This window comes from Notolepis coatsorum (assembly GCF_963971535.1).
Source record: "Notolepis coatsorum genome assembly, chromosome: 4".
In the NCBI taxonomy this organism is placed as follows: Eukaryota; Metazoa; Chordata; class Actinopteri; order Aulopiformes; family Paralepididae; genus Notolepis; species Notolepis coatsorum.
The window spans coordinates 11709957-11728156 of NC_140168.1; the positions used below are offsets into that span (position 1 = coordinate 11709957).

The window sequence follows — 18200 nt, forward strand, 5'->3', positions numbered from 1 at the left end:
TCCCTCCGGTTGTAAGCCAGCAGGGGAGAGGAATGTTCGGGAGCAAAAGTCTGGATCAACGAGGAATCAATAAGCTCCAGGTACGGGAGTCGGTACATATACTCCCCTCAATCGGCAGACAAAGCAGCAGCTATAATCCAAGTATGCGCGACAGCATAGGTGGAAGCCAGCCAGCCTCTTCCTAGAGACGGGCTCGAGTGATGCTCCTCACGGGTAAATCCCACACAGCAGCGGGGTAGACGGTTCTCTGCTCCAGCAGCCACAGTACCAAAGCAATAATCCAGCCGGAAAAGGCTCTGCATTCACCGGTGTAGATTCTCCTGTGCACGGTACTTCACATTAACTAGGTCGAACTTGACGTTATTTCACTAAGCTCTGACACTTTTACTATCCTATTCGCACGCGGTTCTAAGTGCTCTATTTAGACGCAAGGTTGCTCACTTCACTTGGTCGTTGACTCGTGATGAAGGCTTTACTAGTAAGGAACGAACGATACGTTGAACGAACGTTTTAGGATAAGACAAGACTACTGCTGTATCCACCTGCAACGTATTTATACGTAAGGTGAATAATCTAGTGCCAACCTCAGTTCTGTCTCGTATTACTGCGCAAACCTGGGCATGTTGAGACAAGGCTTGGCGGTGGCTTTGAACTCGGCATTGGGGGTATGGCCGTGGCGCCTAGGGGGTCGCTGTCCAATAGGAGAACGAATATTATGGTCTGGCCTGTACCTGGTAAAGGGATATTCCGTGTATATGTACAAAGAATATACAAGGGATATCAGACGATATACAAATACTATACAATATATCTCAAGTAATAAATATATATATTCGGTTTAATCTGACCCTTTGTAACAGTTAGGACTGTCTGACTCTTGATAATAAACACTGTTAGGACTGTCTGACTCTTAATAATAAACACTGTTAGGACTGTCTGACTCTTGATAATAAACACTGTTAGGACTGTCTGACTCTTAATAATAAACACTGTTAGGACTATCTGACTCTTGATAATAAACACTGTTAGGACTATCTGACTCTTAATAATAAACACTGTTAGGACTGTCTGACTCTTAATAATAAACACTGTTAGGACTGTCTGACTCTTAATAATAAACACTGTTAGGACTATCTAACTCTTAATAATAAACACTGTTAGGACTATCTGACTCTTAATAATAAACACTGTTAGGACTATCTGACTCTTAATAATAAACACTGTTAGGACTATCTGACTCTTAATGTCGTCTGTCCGTGGTCCTGTCAACTGATTAACAGTATTAACAGACTGTTAACAGATTAACAGTCAACGTGGTTTCATTGCTGGGTTAAGTACTTCTATTCTATTCACATAATATGCTTACTTCATATATCTACTCCATTCACATATATGCTTACCACTTGTATCTATTGCTATGTCCGCCCACTACAATCACATGAGCTGTCTAACGCCTGTCCCGTCTCCCTGTCCCCCTGTGAGTTGCCGTCCTGGAGTGCTGACCGGAGTGTCGGACGTCCCGTGATGAAGGCCGGGAGGTTGCGACCCCCTCTGCGTGCCCCCCTGTCTCCGGAGGTCTCGTAGTGGTGACCGAAGTGCCGGACGTCCCGCGATGATGTCGGGGAGTTCGCAACCCTCTCTGCGCCACCCCCTATCTCCCTGTCTCCGGCTGTCCCTGAGCAATGACCGGAGTGTTGAATGTCCCGTGATTAAGACGGGGAGGACGCGACCCTCTCTGCGCCGCCCCTGTGCCTCAAATAGATTCGCTATCGGCTCTATCTTCAATCTTTCAAAATGTTCAGTTGCTATCGCTATCAGCTCTATCTTTAATCTTTCAAAATGTTCAGTTGCTATTGCATGCACTCATCTGTGTTTCACTACACACTTGAGTGCATGCTTACCAACTGTCCGTCTGCAACACTACTATCACTGACATCTAAGAAGGGAGATCCCCCTTGAATGGCCCTTCTAAGGTTTCTCTCCTCCACACTGCCTGTGGAGCATTTTTACCTATTGTTAGGTTTTAGTGAGTTTTTCCTTACCTTCGCGTGGGGTATGTCTGGGAGTGCTTGCATTCTTTCATTTATTTGCATTTATTTTAAATTGGTTGGACCTTATGGTGTCCTTGTTCTGTTCTTGACTTATTGTTATGTTTTCTTCTTGACTTGTTTAAAGAAGACCTGTATTATTGATTTAATAATAAACACTGTTAGGACTGTCTGACTCTTAATAATAAACACTGTTAGGACTGTCTGACTCTTAATAATAAACACTGTTAGGACTGTGACTCTTAATAATAAACACTGTTAGGACTGTCTGACTCTTAATAATAAACACTGTTAGGACTGTCTGACTCTTAATAATAAACACTGTTAGGACTATCTAACTCTTAATAATAAACACTGTTAGGACTATCTGACTCTTAATAATAAACACTGTTAGGACTATCTGACTCTTAATAATAAACACTGTTAGGACTATCTGACTCTTAATGTCGTCTGTCCGTGGTCCTGTCAACTGATTAACAGTATTAACAGACTGTTAACAGATTAACAGTCAACGTGGTTTCATTGCTGGGTTAAGTACTTCTATTCTATTCACATAATATGCTTACTTCATATATCTACTCCATTCACATATATGCTTACCACTTGTATCTATTGCTATGTCCGCCCACTACAATCACATGAGCTGTCTAACGCCTGTCCCGTCTCCCTGTCCCCCTGTGAGTTGCCGTCCTGGAGTGCTGACCGGAGTGTCGGACGTCCCGTGATGAAGGCCGGGAGGTTGCGACCCCCTCTGCGTGCCCCCCTGTCTCCGGAGGTCTCGTAGTGGTGACCGAAGTGCCGGACGTCCCGCGATGATGTCGGGGAGTTCGCGACCCTCTCTGCGCCACCCCCTATCTCCCTGTCTCCGGCTGTCCCTGAGCAATGACCGGAGTGTTGAATGTCCCGTGATTAAGACGGGGAGGACGCGACCCTCTCTGCGCCGCCCCTGTGCCTCAAATAGATTCGCTATCGGCTCTATCTTCAATCTTTCAAAATGTTCAGTTGCTATCGCTATCAGCTCTATCTTTAATCTTTCAAAATGTTCAGTTGCTATTGCATGCACTCATCTGTGTTTCACTACACACTTGAGTGCATGCTTACCAACTGTCCGTCTGCAACACTACTATCACCGACATCTAAGAAGGGAGATCCCCCTTGAATGGCCCTTCTAAGGTTTCTCTCCTCCACACTGCCTGTGGATAATTTTTACCTATTGTTAGGTTTTAGTGAGTTTTTCCTTACCTTCGCGTGGGGTATGTCTGGGAGTGCTTGCATTCTTTCATTTATTTGCATTTATTTTAAATTTGTTGGACCTTATGGTGTCCTTGTTCTGTTCTTGACTTATTGTTATGTTTTCTTCTTGACTTGTTTAAAGAAGACCTGTATTATTGATTTAATAATAAACACTGTTAGGACTGTCTGACTCTTAATAATAAACACTGTTAGGACTGTCTGACTCTTAATAATAAACACTGTTAGGACTGTCTGACTCTTAATAATAAGCACTGTTAGGACTGTCTGACTCTTAATAATAAACACTGTTAGGACTATCTGACTTTGGACTCAGCAGCTTACCACGGTTGGACCATGTACACTATCATCACTACTACTACTGTTTGATTTAATCCTGCCATTCACTACTGTTATACCCATTATCATTATCACCATTATTACTTAGTTTGTTCTTTAATTGTTCTAATATTATTACCTATTTTGCCTGTAAGCCCCCCCCCCCCCCATGCTGCTATGACACCTGAATTTCTGGATTAATAAAGGAACACTTGAATTGAGAAGTATCTTGTGTTTTATTATGTGTCATATGTAAGGGATAATGTATAGCTACTACAAGGTCATTGTCGCAAAATAATTGACCGACACGGAGTTTAAAATACCGAGCCGCCTCGGCGAGGTGTTTTAAACGTCAGTGAAGGTCAATTATTTTGCGATGATGACCGAGTATAGCTATACATTATCCCGCTTATTACATGGCTAACTTACTAACAATATACCTAATTAATTTGACAAAATCGACAAGACGAGATCAAATGCAGACGCAGTTGTTCTGTGGCTCTGTCAGCCCAAATAAAGTGATTATTATTATCGCCGGCAGCCCGGCAGGTGTGTGTGATTGCACTGAAGCAGTGTGTGTCAGTGGGGCTTGATTGCGAACAGCTGCGCACAGCGGTCATTATTGCTCCACAGAGGTCCGTTATCGAGTAATATCGGACCTCTGACGAGCGCTATTGACCAATCACAAGCAAGCATTTTGGCGAATGTGAAAACGCCATGTAATAAATAATAATAATAATAATAATAATAATAATAATAATAATAATAATAATAAAGGGATTGCATACAAGAGATGCAATTAATTCATAAAAAGGTATAGGCTCCAATTATGGCTTTAAAACAAATGGAATTGAAACCGGATTCATCGCGCAGCAGTCCAACATCAAGCCTTTACATTGTTTTCTCGCTCCCTGAAGAAAGAGTCATGTGGGGGTGGGTCTGGGTGCTGTTCGTGCCGGTCTACCCTGTGACTCCTGCCTGTATAGCCTTACAGTATTCCCGTATTTGAGGAGGGGCCGGGGGGGGGGCAAACGGCCCCGAAAATAGCAGGGGAGGTGGCCCCGTCTCCACCACAGCTCCGCAGAAGTGACGTTAATTGCACTCTATTTATACTTTAGTGCGGGACGCCCAGTGGTGGAAAGTAACCGAGTATTTTTACTTAAGTGAAATTCTGAGGTACTATTTTCATTCTAGGGAACTTTGTACTTTTACTCCACTACATTTCAAAGGAAATATTTTTTTTCCCACTACGTTTATCTGAACCCATCAGTTACTAGTTACTTTGAAGACAAAATATTTTTGCATAGCAAACATGGTGAAACATTTATGGAGATTATGTATTTTTCAAATTTGAAGCCCTGCTCAACTTCAAGAGGCCGTAATCAGAGCAGCATTAACTGGACCACATACCACTTTAACATCACCTTTAGAGGTCAATGTTTCGAGGGTTGAATGCTCCCGAGTCCCAAGCACTGGAATACACAAACATCATGTAGAATGCATACTTTTGATACTCGAGTAGATTCAAAAGAAAATACTTCTATACTTTTACCTTTAGAATTTTTAAGGAGGAGTAAAGGAACTGTGTACGTCGTCCACCACCGGAGGGGACGCTGAAAGATCAAGTTTCTGTCATGCCCCCCAGCCCCCCCCCCCCTCCCCACTCACCTTTGCCCACAAGTGGCAGAGGACCATGTTTGGCATGTGCATACTTACAACAACAAAAAAAGCAAAACCTTTATGCATGCAGAGACTAAAATCAAGTTTAAAAAAAAAAGCATGATGCCAATGGATTTAAGACTCTATATATACCGTTTGTATATACCTCAGCCACAGTGTAAAATTGTGCAGTGTAAAATGATATTCCAATGCGATGGAATTATGCTTTGATGCGGGACAAAAATAAGGGGGTAACAACATCCACACACACCGACCAGCGGGATAATCTGCCCGGCCGCGGCGCTAGGCAGGCAGGTACGTATCGCGCTGGTGGAGCGGGAGATTGTATCTTGTATATACATGTCATGCTGTCACACCTATTTTCAATCCATCTAAATATACGGATGCCCTATTACTCGTGTCACAGCTATGTGTCAGGATAGCCATCTGGTGAGCCTTCCATATCCGCCCCCCAGGCCAACCGCCGACCTATAGATCTACGGTAAAAGATCAGGACGTCATCGAGGAGACTTCCCCCTTCTCTGAACACTAACGGAGGTTAACCCTTTCACTACCACTCTCTACCAAAGGGTTAAACCCCTTTTCACTGCGACAATACAGAAGGTTAACCCTTTCACTGCCACACACGACAAAGGGTTAACCCTGTCACAACCACACCACATGAGGTTAACCTTTTCACTACCACTACAGATGGTTTAACCGTCTGTAGTGTGGTAGTGAAAGGTTAACCGTCTGTAGTGTGGTAGTGAAAGGTTAACCTTGTGTAGTGTGGTAGTGAAAGGGTTTAAAGATAGCTTACCAGTAGCCATCTCTGCTGGAAATTATAGGCTAGACTTATCATAGAGATCACAAACGAGCGACTCACAACGTTCACTTTGATTAGGACAGGAAAATAATGTTATGTTAAATTAAAATTACCCAAACAAATACACAAACCAACTTCTTCTTATTGCGATACTGAATTTTATTCAAGTATCTCAAACACAGTTTTGTTCTGAAGTTATCAGTTAAATCAATCAATCAAGTCGAGAGAGAGAGAGAGAGAGAGAGAGAGAGAGAGAGAGAGAGAGAGAGAGAGAGAGAGACAGAGAGAAAGAGAGAGACAGAGAGAAAGAGAGAGACAGTTCATAGCCTGGATGTAAAGTTGTCTTTTTAGGATTCCCAGCTTTTTCAAAGTGCATTAAATTTGGTGGTGCTTAACACAGACAAACAGAAAAAAAAAAAAAAACATTTATGATAAAACTTGAGACATTATGATCAAAACAAAACAAAACATCATAAGACTTAGATGCAGCAGGTGTGGTTGTGGAGAAACATCCGTACCGTCCGTCCTTCTGATCTGCACCACCGGCGAGGTCAACGAGAGAAGAAGAACCCATGCAAAAGCAGTTCAAGTCACACAATCATCTTTAGACAGGTCCGCTTGTTGTAAACATGAACAACCCCCCGACGACGCCCCCTAGAGAGACAAAGCCCGGAGCGCCGCCTCTCAAGACAGTGGATGGAGACCTCCGTGTGAAGCAGCAGCAGCAGCAGCAGCAGCAGCAGCGGATTCTTCCGTGACTTTGAAAAGATATAAGACGCCGGAAGCAGCTTTTCCAGCTCATACATAACCGTTAGCGCGCTACAATTGAATAGGATAGTTGTAATCGGTGGATGTAGGGTTAAAAATCCAAGAAAGCTACGAGTCCATGACGACACAGATCGAGCCTATTTTCTCGTCGACAAAGCAGCTGCAGTGGTTGTGTCTCTTGAGAACATCACAGGATGTCGATGTAGAATAATAGACCGTACCACCCGGTAGGCCTTGTAATATGTAATGTAAATGTAATTAGACGTTAACCCTTTCACTGCAACAATACAGAAGGTTAACCCTTTCACTGTCAAGATGACAAATGGTTAACCCTTTCACAACCACCACACTACAGAAGGTTAACCCTTCCACTAACCGTCTGTAGTGTGGCAGTGAAAGGGTCAACCTTCTGTAGTGTGGTAGTGAAAGGGTTAACCTTCCGTAGTGTGGTAGTGAAAGGGTTAACCTTCCGTAGTGTGGTAGTGAACAAAAAAAATCTAAAAATATATATATATTATTCAAATCTAACCCTAACTAACTTTACCGTCATGCACTTGTCCTAATAAACTAACCTACAGCACTCAACACTTTGATGAACATTGTTACTCAGCTGATAGAGTTGTGCCCTTCCTGAGTTGTCGTACAGAACTTGTAAGTCGCTTTGGATAAAGGCGTTTAGCTAAATGACTCAATGTAAATGTGTGGTAGTGAAAGGGTTCAAATGCTATTCACTTTGTTGCCGGCTCAGATTTTGAAAAGGGGTAGGTATCTCTGTGGGTGATATTTGGCACCGTTGGTTCAACCGTTCCCGTGTCAACAGACGCTTCGTCAGTGGCGTGTTCAAAACGATGCTAAATTGGTGTTAATAGATGAGCGTGGAAATATCAGGCAGCCAAGCGTGCGTTGGGGTTTAGTTTTGTTCAAAACGGATTCTTTTTTTTGGTTTGTTTGTTTGTCGTTTTATTTATAAACTTGGGGCAACAATCCAATAAATAAGCTATTCACTCTTCGTTCTCTCATGCAAGTTAACCGGCTATTCTGATCATAATTTTCTATAGTGACAATAAAAAACCTGCCTTTCACACAAAGCCAGCCACCACCAAATACATACAGGCACTGCCGTACTGTAAGAAGCCTCCCTTTTGATCGGGATTAAAAGCAGAACGGTAAAGGAAAAATGCAGTCTAAACTTTCACCCGGCCTCCAATTGCAACAGAAACCTAGCATGATCATCACTTTAAAAGTGTCCATGACTTTAACAATAGATAACATAAAAGAGACAACTGACCCGATCTCAGCCACAGATTTAAGCCCACGGAGAGACCGGTTTATATTCCTGTGGTTGGATCTGAGGCAGGGAGAGTTGGTGGGGTCCGGTTTTGAGGGGCAGAAGGGGAGGGGGGGGGGGAATTAAAGTGGGAGAGAGGGGTGACGAGGAGGTAACAGGTCTGGAGAGAAAGACAACGGGAATCATAGTTGGTGGTGTTGGGAGGGGGGCGGGGGGGTAGGGTACGGTGGAGGTAGGTCATATACGGGTAGTTTGAGTGGAGAGTGGAGAGGGTGGAGGAGGACAAGTTCAAGGGTTGCCTGGTCGGAGGGGGGGAGGGGGGTCAGTGCAGCTCAATGAACGCCTCCATCTCCTCCGAGATGAGCCCCTTGTAGGGCAGCCTGTGCCTCTCGATGGCGCGCGCCGCCAGGCACTGAAGGGTGACATAGTTCAGCGGGTAGAGGGCCGGCTGCCCGCCGGCGGTGCTCTGCTCGTCCAAGAGCTCGTAGGCCGTCTTCCGCTGCGCGTTGGTGGCGTCGAAGTGGGCCCCGGCGCCCACCAGCAGCGCCATGATCTCGGGGCACCCGTTGCTGGCGGCGACGTGCACCGGCGTGTTGTTGTCGCAGTCGCGCGAGTCCACGTCGGCGCCGCACTCCAGCAGCAGCGAGGCCACGGCGCGCGAGGGGAAGCGGCCCACCGGGTAGCGGCCCACGGACGTGGTGTCCTTGTCCACGGCCATGTGGAGCGGCGTGAAGCCGGCGCGGCCGCGCGGGTTCAGCTTCAGCAGGCGGTACACCGTCTGCTTCTTCTGGTGCTCCTGCTCCGGGCTGCACTCCAGCTTCTCCAGCAGGAAGACCAGGTGGAGGATGATGGACAGCGCCTTGGTGAACTGCGGCGCCTCCGGCGGGTTGTCCCGCTGGGCCACGGCGCGCTCCACCTCGCGCACGCTCTTCGCCAGCACGCCCATCAGGTCGTGGAAGGTGACGCGCGTGGCCAGCGTGCCCTTGGCGCGGTCCTGGAGGACGAAGGAGAAGAGCTCGGCGAAGGACAGGAAGCTGGAGGCCGTCATGGGGCTCAGGGGGTCCAGGTTGCTCTGCTGCATGTCCAGGGCGTACTTCCACAGGCCGATGCAGCGTTCGAAGTTGCCCGAGTCGGCGTACACCGCTCCCCGGTAGCGGATGTAGTAGGAGGTGTCGGGGTGCGAGGGGCCCAGGATGCGCTCGCGGACCAGCAGCGCCTGCATCCGCATCTCGTCCGGGTCGGTGATCAGAGCCTCCAGCTCCTCCGCCGTGCTCACCTCCCGGGCGCAGTCGTAGGCGGGGATAGGGGGTCCCGGCGTGGGCTTGGCCAGCAGTCCGGCTTTTTCGCCCGGTTGCCTCAGCTCCATCGCCCTGCGCCAGTATTTCATCGCCCCGAGGAGATCCCGTTTCTTATCCACGAAGGTGGCGCCGAGGAGTTCGAGCGCGTCGACGCGCTCTTCCCTCGACGCGCGCGGCTGATGGGCGAGGTACTCGACTATGTTGGTGTGACCCGTCACGCTGGCGGCGAGGAGCGGGGTCATCCCGTAGCCGTCCCGCTCCATGCGAGCGTTGCACTTCAGCAGCATCTTCATGATGTCCAGGCTGCCGGACTCGGCGCAGTCGTGGAGAGCGGTGTTGCCTTTGACGCTCTTGCGGTTGACGTCGGCGCCGCGCTCCAGGAGGAACTTGGCGATCTCCTTGTGGCCCTTGTAGCAGGAGATCATGAGGCAGGTGTGGCCGTGGCGGTTGGCTACCTCCATGTCAGCTCTGTGAATGAATGAATGAATGAAAACTTTATTAACAGATTGCACAATGGGTACAATACAGAAGAAACTGTACATTGGAGGAGGTTGGGGTTGGGTAGGTGGGGTGGGGTGAGGACTGTACATTGGATTGATTGATTGATAACTTTATTAACAGATTGCAGAATGGGTACAATACACAGTACGGCTCAATACACACATTATTGTTAAGGGGATGCAGACCAGAGAAAGATGTTTGTCTTGTTTACATCAGGGTCCCCCATTTTCAATTCATAGTGTTCATTTATGACATACACAACATAATATGACATCATGACATTTATGGCATAGGGACATACAGGTATATATAGTACCGTTACATTTGTGACATGATATGCAAATATACAGTACTGTTACCCAGAGATCCTGACAGAGAGTATACAAGATGGGGATGAGACTGTACATTAGGAGGGGGTGGGTGGGTGGGAGAGAAACTATGACATACAGGTAGACAGTACTGTTACATACATTTATGACATACCAGATATACAAATACAGTACTGTTTGTGATACAAAAAGAGTAAAAAAAAAAAAGAGAGTATACATTTGAGGGGGAAGAAACTGTACATTGGAGGAGGTTGGGTAGGTAGGTGGGGTGGGGACTGTACATTGGATTGATTGATTGATAACTTTATTAACAGATTGCAGAATGGGTACAATACACAGTACGGCTCAATACACACAATTGTTAAGGGGATGCAGACCAGAGAAAAACTTTCATCTTGTTTACATCAGGGTCCCCTCATTTTCAATTCATCATAATAATAACATGACATACAGATAGACAGTACTGCTAGTACATCTAGACATTTATGACATACCAGATCTACAAATACAGTGGTGTTTTTTGTGATACAAAAATAGTCACAAAAAAAGAGAGTATTATACATTTGAGGGGGAAGAAACTGTACATTGGAGGAGGTTGGGGTTGGGTAGGTGGGGTGGGGACTGTACATTGGATTGATTGATTGATTGATTGATTGATAACTTTATTAATAACAGATTGCAGAATGGGTACAACAATATACAGTACGGCTCAATACACACAATTGTTAAGGGGATGCAGACCAGAGAAAGACTTTCGTCTTGTTTACATCAGTTTTCAATTCATCATGGTTGGGGATGAGTGAGTGAGTGTTACCACCAACCTGTGTTCCACCAGGTACCGCACGATCTCCAGGTGTCCGTCGAAGCAGGCGGCCCTCAGCGGGGTGGAGCTGGTCAGCGTGGTGTGGTTCACCTGGGCGCCGTGCTTCAGCAGCGCGCGCACCACGGCCAGGTGACCCGCCGCCGCGCCGGCCCACAGCGGCGGCGCGCCCTCGATCGTCTCGCCGTCGAAGTTCACCGACCCGCCGAGCTCCACGTTGGCTCTGCAGTGTTCCAGGAGGAAACCCACCACCTCCAAGTGTCCGTAGCGGGAGGCGATCAACAGAGGGGTGCCTCCCTGCGTCTTCTCCTCGGCCAGCGCCTCCAGCTCGTCGGCGCTCTTGTCGCTCAGCAACTTCTGGATAAGTTTCAGTTTGCCGTCTCTGGCCGCGTTGAACACCGCCGTGGATATGTCCATTTTCATAGGCTTTTATTAAGTGGTGTTGTTGTTGTCTTCTTCTTCTTCTCCCCGGTGGCGGCGACGACCAACAACCCCATAACAACGTGTTTTTAGTGAGCAAAAAAAAAAAGAGGCGAGACTAGTCTTTAAATAATAATAATAATAATACGGGATCTTGTTGTCCTGGGCTTGGTTTCTTTATCGCGTCTTTCTGCCATTTTGAGGGCGCTGTCAAGATGGCGTTTGTATCGCTGTTTGACAGCTCTGGTGTTTACAGTTTTCGCAAAGCATTCGGGGAGATGTAGTCTTTCTGAACTTCCGGTTTTGAAAGAGCGGTGGAGGCAATGCGTCTCTACAATTCGTAGCCGCATTTCTGCAGACCCCTCTCTGATTGGTTGAGCGAAGCCTCTCTCTGATTGGTTGAGCGAAGCCCCTTTTAAGGTACGCGCTTGGTTTGAGCAAAGCCCCTCTCAGGTACGTGTTGTAAGGTTATCGCGGTGAAAAAGAAATCGCGCCAAAAAAAGAAAAAAGATGCCGCACATTAATATGGCAGCAAATCTTAAAATACGCGTCAGCAATGATGAGCGTTTTCCCTGTACTCCGCCATGTGAATCTAATCTGGATGCGTACCCTGAACTTGTGGTAGGCCTAGACATTTTCAATTCATCATCTTGTTTACATCAGGGTCCCCCATGTTCAATTCATGATAACATATATGACATACAGGTAGACAGATGGACAGTACTGCTACATTTAGACATTTATGACATACCAGATTTTGAACTTGTGGTAGGCCTAGACATTTTCAATTCATCGTCTTGTTTACATCAGGGTCCCCCACTTGTATGCAAATAAACAACTTGTGACAAATAACTCTTGACTTGACCACCAGCCTCTCTCTCTTAAGGCATTAACTGGGTTAATTAATCTAAATGTTATATTGTAACTGTCTAGTTATTGATTGATTGAATTGATTGAAAACTTTATTAACAGATTGCAGAATGGGTACAGTACACAGTACAGCTCAATACATACAATTGTTAAGGGAATGCAGACCCCAGAGAAAGACTTTCGTCTTGTTTACATCAGGGTCCCCCATTTTCAATTCATCGTAACATATGACATACAGATAGACAACTGGGTTAATCTAAATGTTACATTGTACAGTAAGTGGGGAGTGTAAACAAGTTGAACGCTGGCTGTTGTGAAATGTGAATAAACCGTGAAGTCACGCGAAATAACGTTATACGCGAAGCTATACAAACCAATTACATAATCCTATCCAACATGTGTAAAGGCACACACAACATATTCCAGTTAACGGTATATTTTTTTAATGATTCGTTATGGCGTAATCAATACTTCCATGCCGTCGGGCAACAACCGTGGGTTTTCAGCCTCTCTCTCTGGAGTTAACGGAGTTTCGACTCCTGGCTAGAGGAGCTTGTCTCGGCTCATGCGGGGGGCCAATCAGAGAGGGGCTTCGCTCAACCAATCAGAGAGGGGTCTGCAGAAATGGGAGGGGTCTGCAAAAATGGAGTTCAACCAATCAGAGAGGGGTCTGCAGAAATGCGGCTACGAATTGTAGAGACGCGGAGGGCGATAGACCACGTAACACTTCCGGGATTCTGAAATCAGGGAGGAGATTGCGGGGGGTGCATATGAATGAATGTGGACGAGAGCCGTGATGTAAGTGGTTGCCGATACGGCTGTGGGGGTGCTAGAGACATGATCGAATAGACGTTTATGCGCCTCGCTCTCCTGAACACGGCGTGACCCATAACCAGGCATGCGTTCTTCATGGGACGGGGTTGCACTCCGTGCCACCCCATGATAAGTACTCGCTATTTGCATATCAATAGCGCCGGTCGTCAGGTGTGTTAAATACGTTCTCAGATGCATTCACACCTAACTTGTTGTGAAGACATGTGTTACATTCCATTCGTAGAGGCAATTAGGCACTGTCTTTAGTCTGTGCCCAAGCGAGGGGACATTAAATGCGCATTCGCGGGAGCGCGCGTGCACGTGGTGCGTGTCACCCCAGATGATTTCAATAACGCACCACTGCCCATAACTAATCGATCAGAACTAAATCGGCAGAGAAAAAGCCCATTTTAAAGCACCTATTCCGCTTGGACATGCGCAGAGTGCCCATGGAGTCTGGACGACGCGAGATGACGCTCGAATGAATGTGGACTGTTCCATCAGAGGGGGGAGCTTCGATGGTCATGTAAGTGGCTACAGACCGCTGCACTTAAATATAAACATTAGTCTACCTGGAGACTCAATGAGGTAATTGTAGATGTCGCCATAAGACACGTCTGGCCATTTAGTGGGATCATTTTTTCATTATCCTGTTCGGCTGGCCACCGAAGCTCCCCCCTCTGATAGAACGGTCCACATTCATTTGAGCGTCATCTCGCGTCGTCCAGACTCCATGGGCACTCTGCGCATGTCCAAGCGGAATAGGTGCTTTAAAATGGGCTTTTTCTCTGCCGATTTAGTTCTGATCGATTAATTATGGGTCACGCCGTGTTCAGGAGAGCGAGGCGCATAAACGTCTATTCGATCATGTCTCTAGCACCCCCACAGCCGTATCGGCAACCACTTCCATCACGGCTCTCGTCCACATCCATTCATTTGACCCCCCCGCAATCTCCTCCTTGATTTCAATGTAACGCGGAAGTGTAGTGGTCTATAGGGGGTATCTGCAGAGCCGCAGAGCCAGGCTGCGAGAGGCGGGGCTTCGTGGTCTGGACAAGTATTAGTGGTCTGGACAAGTATTTGCACTACTGCGCACCATTTTCAACTTCACTTTCGTCTCGTTGATTGATTGATTGATTGAAAAGTTTAACAGATTGCAGAATGGGTACAGTTGTACAGTACAGTACAGCTCAATACATGCAATTGTTAAGAGGATGCAGACCTGAGAAAGACTTTCGTCTTGTTTCCATCAGGGTCCCCCATTTTCAATTCATCATATGACACACACGACATACAGATAGACAGTACTGCTACATCTATACATTTATGCAGTGGCGGCCGCTGGGTACTTCGCCACTAGGGGCGCTATACCAAATATTTTGCAAACATGTACAGTACAGTACTGTACCACGCAAGACTCATGGCAAGACGTGAGCGATTCGACTCACGCTCACGGCAATGAATCGGCTCTTATGAACGAGTCGCTCAGCTGTTACTACAACAACACACAACCAGTCAAATAAAGTATAGTCTAGACTCTAATTCACAACTTGAAACACAATATAAATAGAAAAGTTAGAAACAAAACTCGCCCGTCTCCAAACACAGGCAGATCTCTCCCTCTCTCCTTCTCTCTCTCACACACAGCGTGACGTGGAATCGATTCGTTACACAATCAGACCTATTATATACCAAGAATAACTTCAGTATGAGTACAGGGCTGTACACATATTTTGCATATTGTTAAACGAGCCAAGGCTAGCTATTAAACTATCGATATGAATCGAAAATCTGGGACCCTGATGTAAACAAGACAAACGTCTTTCTCTGGTCTGCATCCCCTTAACAATTGTGTGTATTGAGCCGTACTGTATTGTACCCATTCTGCAATCTGTTAATAAAGTTCTCATTCATTCATTCATTCAAACATAGACGATATTGAACAAGCCATAATCCACGTATTTTCAATCCGAGAGAGCTGCAGTAGTTAAATCAATGAGCCATCGATAAATAAACAATCAGCAATGTCTCGCTTCATGAATGGCCAGCAGTAGTACTGCTCCTAAAAAAACTATTTACAACCGTTAACGTTAAGAAGAGAGAGAGAGAGAGAGAGAGAGAGAGAGAGAGAGAGAGAGAGAGAGAGAGAGATTTCTTCAACCTCGAACCTAAATTCCTTAGCAACCCGTGTTACCAAGTAAACAAATCACAGAACGATAGCCAGTTAGCCCGCACCAGCCTAGTAGTACTACTAACGTTAGCTCCCAGAACGATAGCCAGTTAGCCCGCACCAGCCTAGTGAATGAATGAATGAATGAATGAATGAATGAATGAATGAAAACTTTATTTAACAGATTGCAGAATGGGTACAATACAGTACGGCTCAATACATACAATTGTTAAGGGGATGCAGACCTGAGAAAGACGTTTGTCTTGTTTCCATCAGGGTCCCCCATTTTCAATTCATATAGACATATATGACATACATGACATACAGATAGTCAGTACTGCTACATCTATACATTTATGACATACCAGATTTGCAAATACAGTACTGTTTGTGATACAGAAGGAGTCAAGAAAAGGGAGTATATACATTTGACGTAGAAACTGTACATTGGAGGAGGTTGGGTGGGGGGGGTTGGGTACATTGGGATATTGACAACCATACTGGGTAATTTACATTGGAGGTGGTTGGGGGGGGGGGGGGGGGGGGGGGGGCGGGGGGCACACTGTATAAACAAGTAACACTGTACATTGAGGGGGGGGGGGGGGGGAGACACTGTACAAACAAACACAATTGTACATTGAACTATTGACAAAACCATACTAGGTAAATGACTGTACATTGGAGGGGGTTGGGTTAGGATATTTACAGGGGCCAGTGTTGAATTGCAGTCTCCCGTAGGTGTCCCTTGAGAGAGGTTTTGAAAGTGGGTAGTGATCCACATTCCTTTACAGCTTTGGGTAGGGCGTTCCACATTGATGTGGCATAATTGCGAAACGTGTTTAGTCCCTTATTTGAGCCGAATCTGGGTTTAACATGATTTGTGGAGCTCCCTCTGGTGTTGTGATCGTGGTATTCACTGACCTTTGGGAAGTATTTTGACATGTACATGGGTACCTTGGTCGTGTAGTGTATCTTGTAGACCAGGCCCATTGCAAGTTGTTGTACTCTGTCGTCTACTCTAAGCCATCCTAGGTTGTCAAAGTGGGCAGGGGTGAGGTGGGTTCTAGGAGTAAGGTCAAGCAGTAGTCTGACCAGTTTGTTTTGAGATGTTTGTAATTTTGTTTTTAGCGCCTTTGAGGTGCTTTGGTACCATGAGGTGCAAGCATAGTCGTAGTACCCCTGAATGAGTGCTCCTGCCAGAGTCTTCAGGGTGTTCTTGTTTACCAGAGAGGAGATCCGGTACAAGAATCGAGTTCGTTGGTTGACTTTTTTTATTACATTGGATGCCATTTTGTCACAGGAGAGATTAGCCTCTAGGATGGAACCCAGGTAGGTAATTTCATCTTTCCTTGTGACAATATTGTCACCCACTGTAACTGAGAAGCCGTCGGTCTTGCTGAGTTTGTTATTTGAACCGAAGAGAATGGACTCTGTTTTGCCCATGTGTAATGATAGTTTGTTATCAGCGAGCCATATGCAGATTCTGCCTAGTTCCGAGCTGAGGGTTTTTTCAACCTGTAACTTGTTCTTGTCAGAGACCAGCAGGGCTGAGTCGTCCGCAAACAGGAACAAGTTGCAGTCACAAGCTGACGACATGTCATTTGCATAAATTAGGAACAGTAGCGGTCCTAGTATGCTTCCTTGTGGAACACCACAGCTCACTGTGAGGGGGGGGGATAGGGTACCGTTTACCTCCACCATCTGTTCCCTCCCCTCAAGGTAGGATTGCATCCAGCTCACTGATAGACTATCAAAACCAATTGCTTTTAGCTTGTCAATCAGAATGGAGTGATTGACCGTGTCAAAGGCCTTTTGTAGGTCCAGCATGACCATGCCGCAGTATTTGCCTGCGTCCACCTCTTGTTTGATGTGGTCATTCAAATAGAGAAGGCATGTGTCAGTGGAGTGGGATGTTCTGAAGCCAGATTGGAATTCGTAGATTAGATTTTTTTCCGCTAGGTACTTTTCGACCTGTTCGTAGACTATTTTTTCCATGACTTTCGAGATGGAGGTGAGAATAGAAACAGGGCGGTAGTTGCCTGGGTCTAATTTGCTGCCCTTTTTGTGCAGAGGGGTCACCCTCGCAATTTTGAAGTCCTTGGGGACGTGTCCCTGTTTTATGGAGAGGTTTATTATGTGTGTGATGATTGGTGTGATGGCGGCTGCTGAGTCTCTGAGGAATTTGGAGGGGATGTTGTCATGGCCAGTGGCCTTGTTAGGTTGGAGGGCGCTCAGTTTATTGAGTACCTCATCTGTTGTTACCATTTCCAGCTTGAAGTCGTCCTTGCGGACCCCTAGGTTTTTGTAGTAAGCTACTATGTGTTCTACCCCATAAAGCCCTGAGTGGGAGGGTAGTTTGTTTACCAGTGTTGTGGCTATGTTTGTGAAGAAAATGTTTAAGTAATTGGCTACATCCAGCTTGTCTGTGATGAGCGTGTTGTCCGTTTTTATGTTTATGTTTGAGAATCTGGTTTTAAGTTTTTTACTGCATCCTAGTTGATTATTGAGTAATTTCCAAAGTTCACGTGGTTTGTTTTTGTTTTCCTCAGTTTTGTCATTGATGAAATTCTTTTTTGCAGTTTTGATCATGGAGTTTACGTCGTTTCTTAGTCTGTTTCTTTCTAGTTTGAGTTCAGTCACGTGGGCTTGGAGTTCACTGCTCGTGCTTTTAGTAAGCTTTGACTGACTTTTACGAAACTCAGAGCATTTTTTGTCTCTGGTTTTCATAGCGGCCAGTATTTCGGAGTGCATCCACGGCTCAGCGCGATTTTTTACCCTGGTGGTTCTTAGGGGGGCCATGTCGTTTAGTATTGCTGAGAAT

At 46.0% G+C, this 18200-nt stretch overlaps 1 protein-coding gene across 1 annotated transcript; it reads right to left on the bottom strand.

The window, feature by feature from the left end:
• Positions 1–7293: 7293 nt before the first annotated feature.
• On the bottom strand, positions 7294–11740 carry fem1a (fem-1 homolog a). The gene is made up of 2 exons (XM_084311772.1): positions 11108–11740; positions 7294–9924 (listed from the first exon to the last, which is right to left on the bottom strand). Exons 1-2 carry the CDS (start codon positions 11527–11529, stop codon positions 8481–8483), a joined length of 1866 nt encoding a protein of 621 aa, XP_084167898.1. The 5' UTR covers positions 11530–11740; the 3' UTR covers positions 7294–8480.
• Between the last annotated feature and the right edge of the window lie 6460 nt (positions 11741–18200).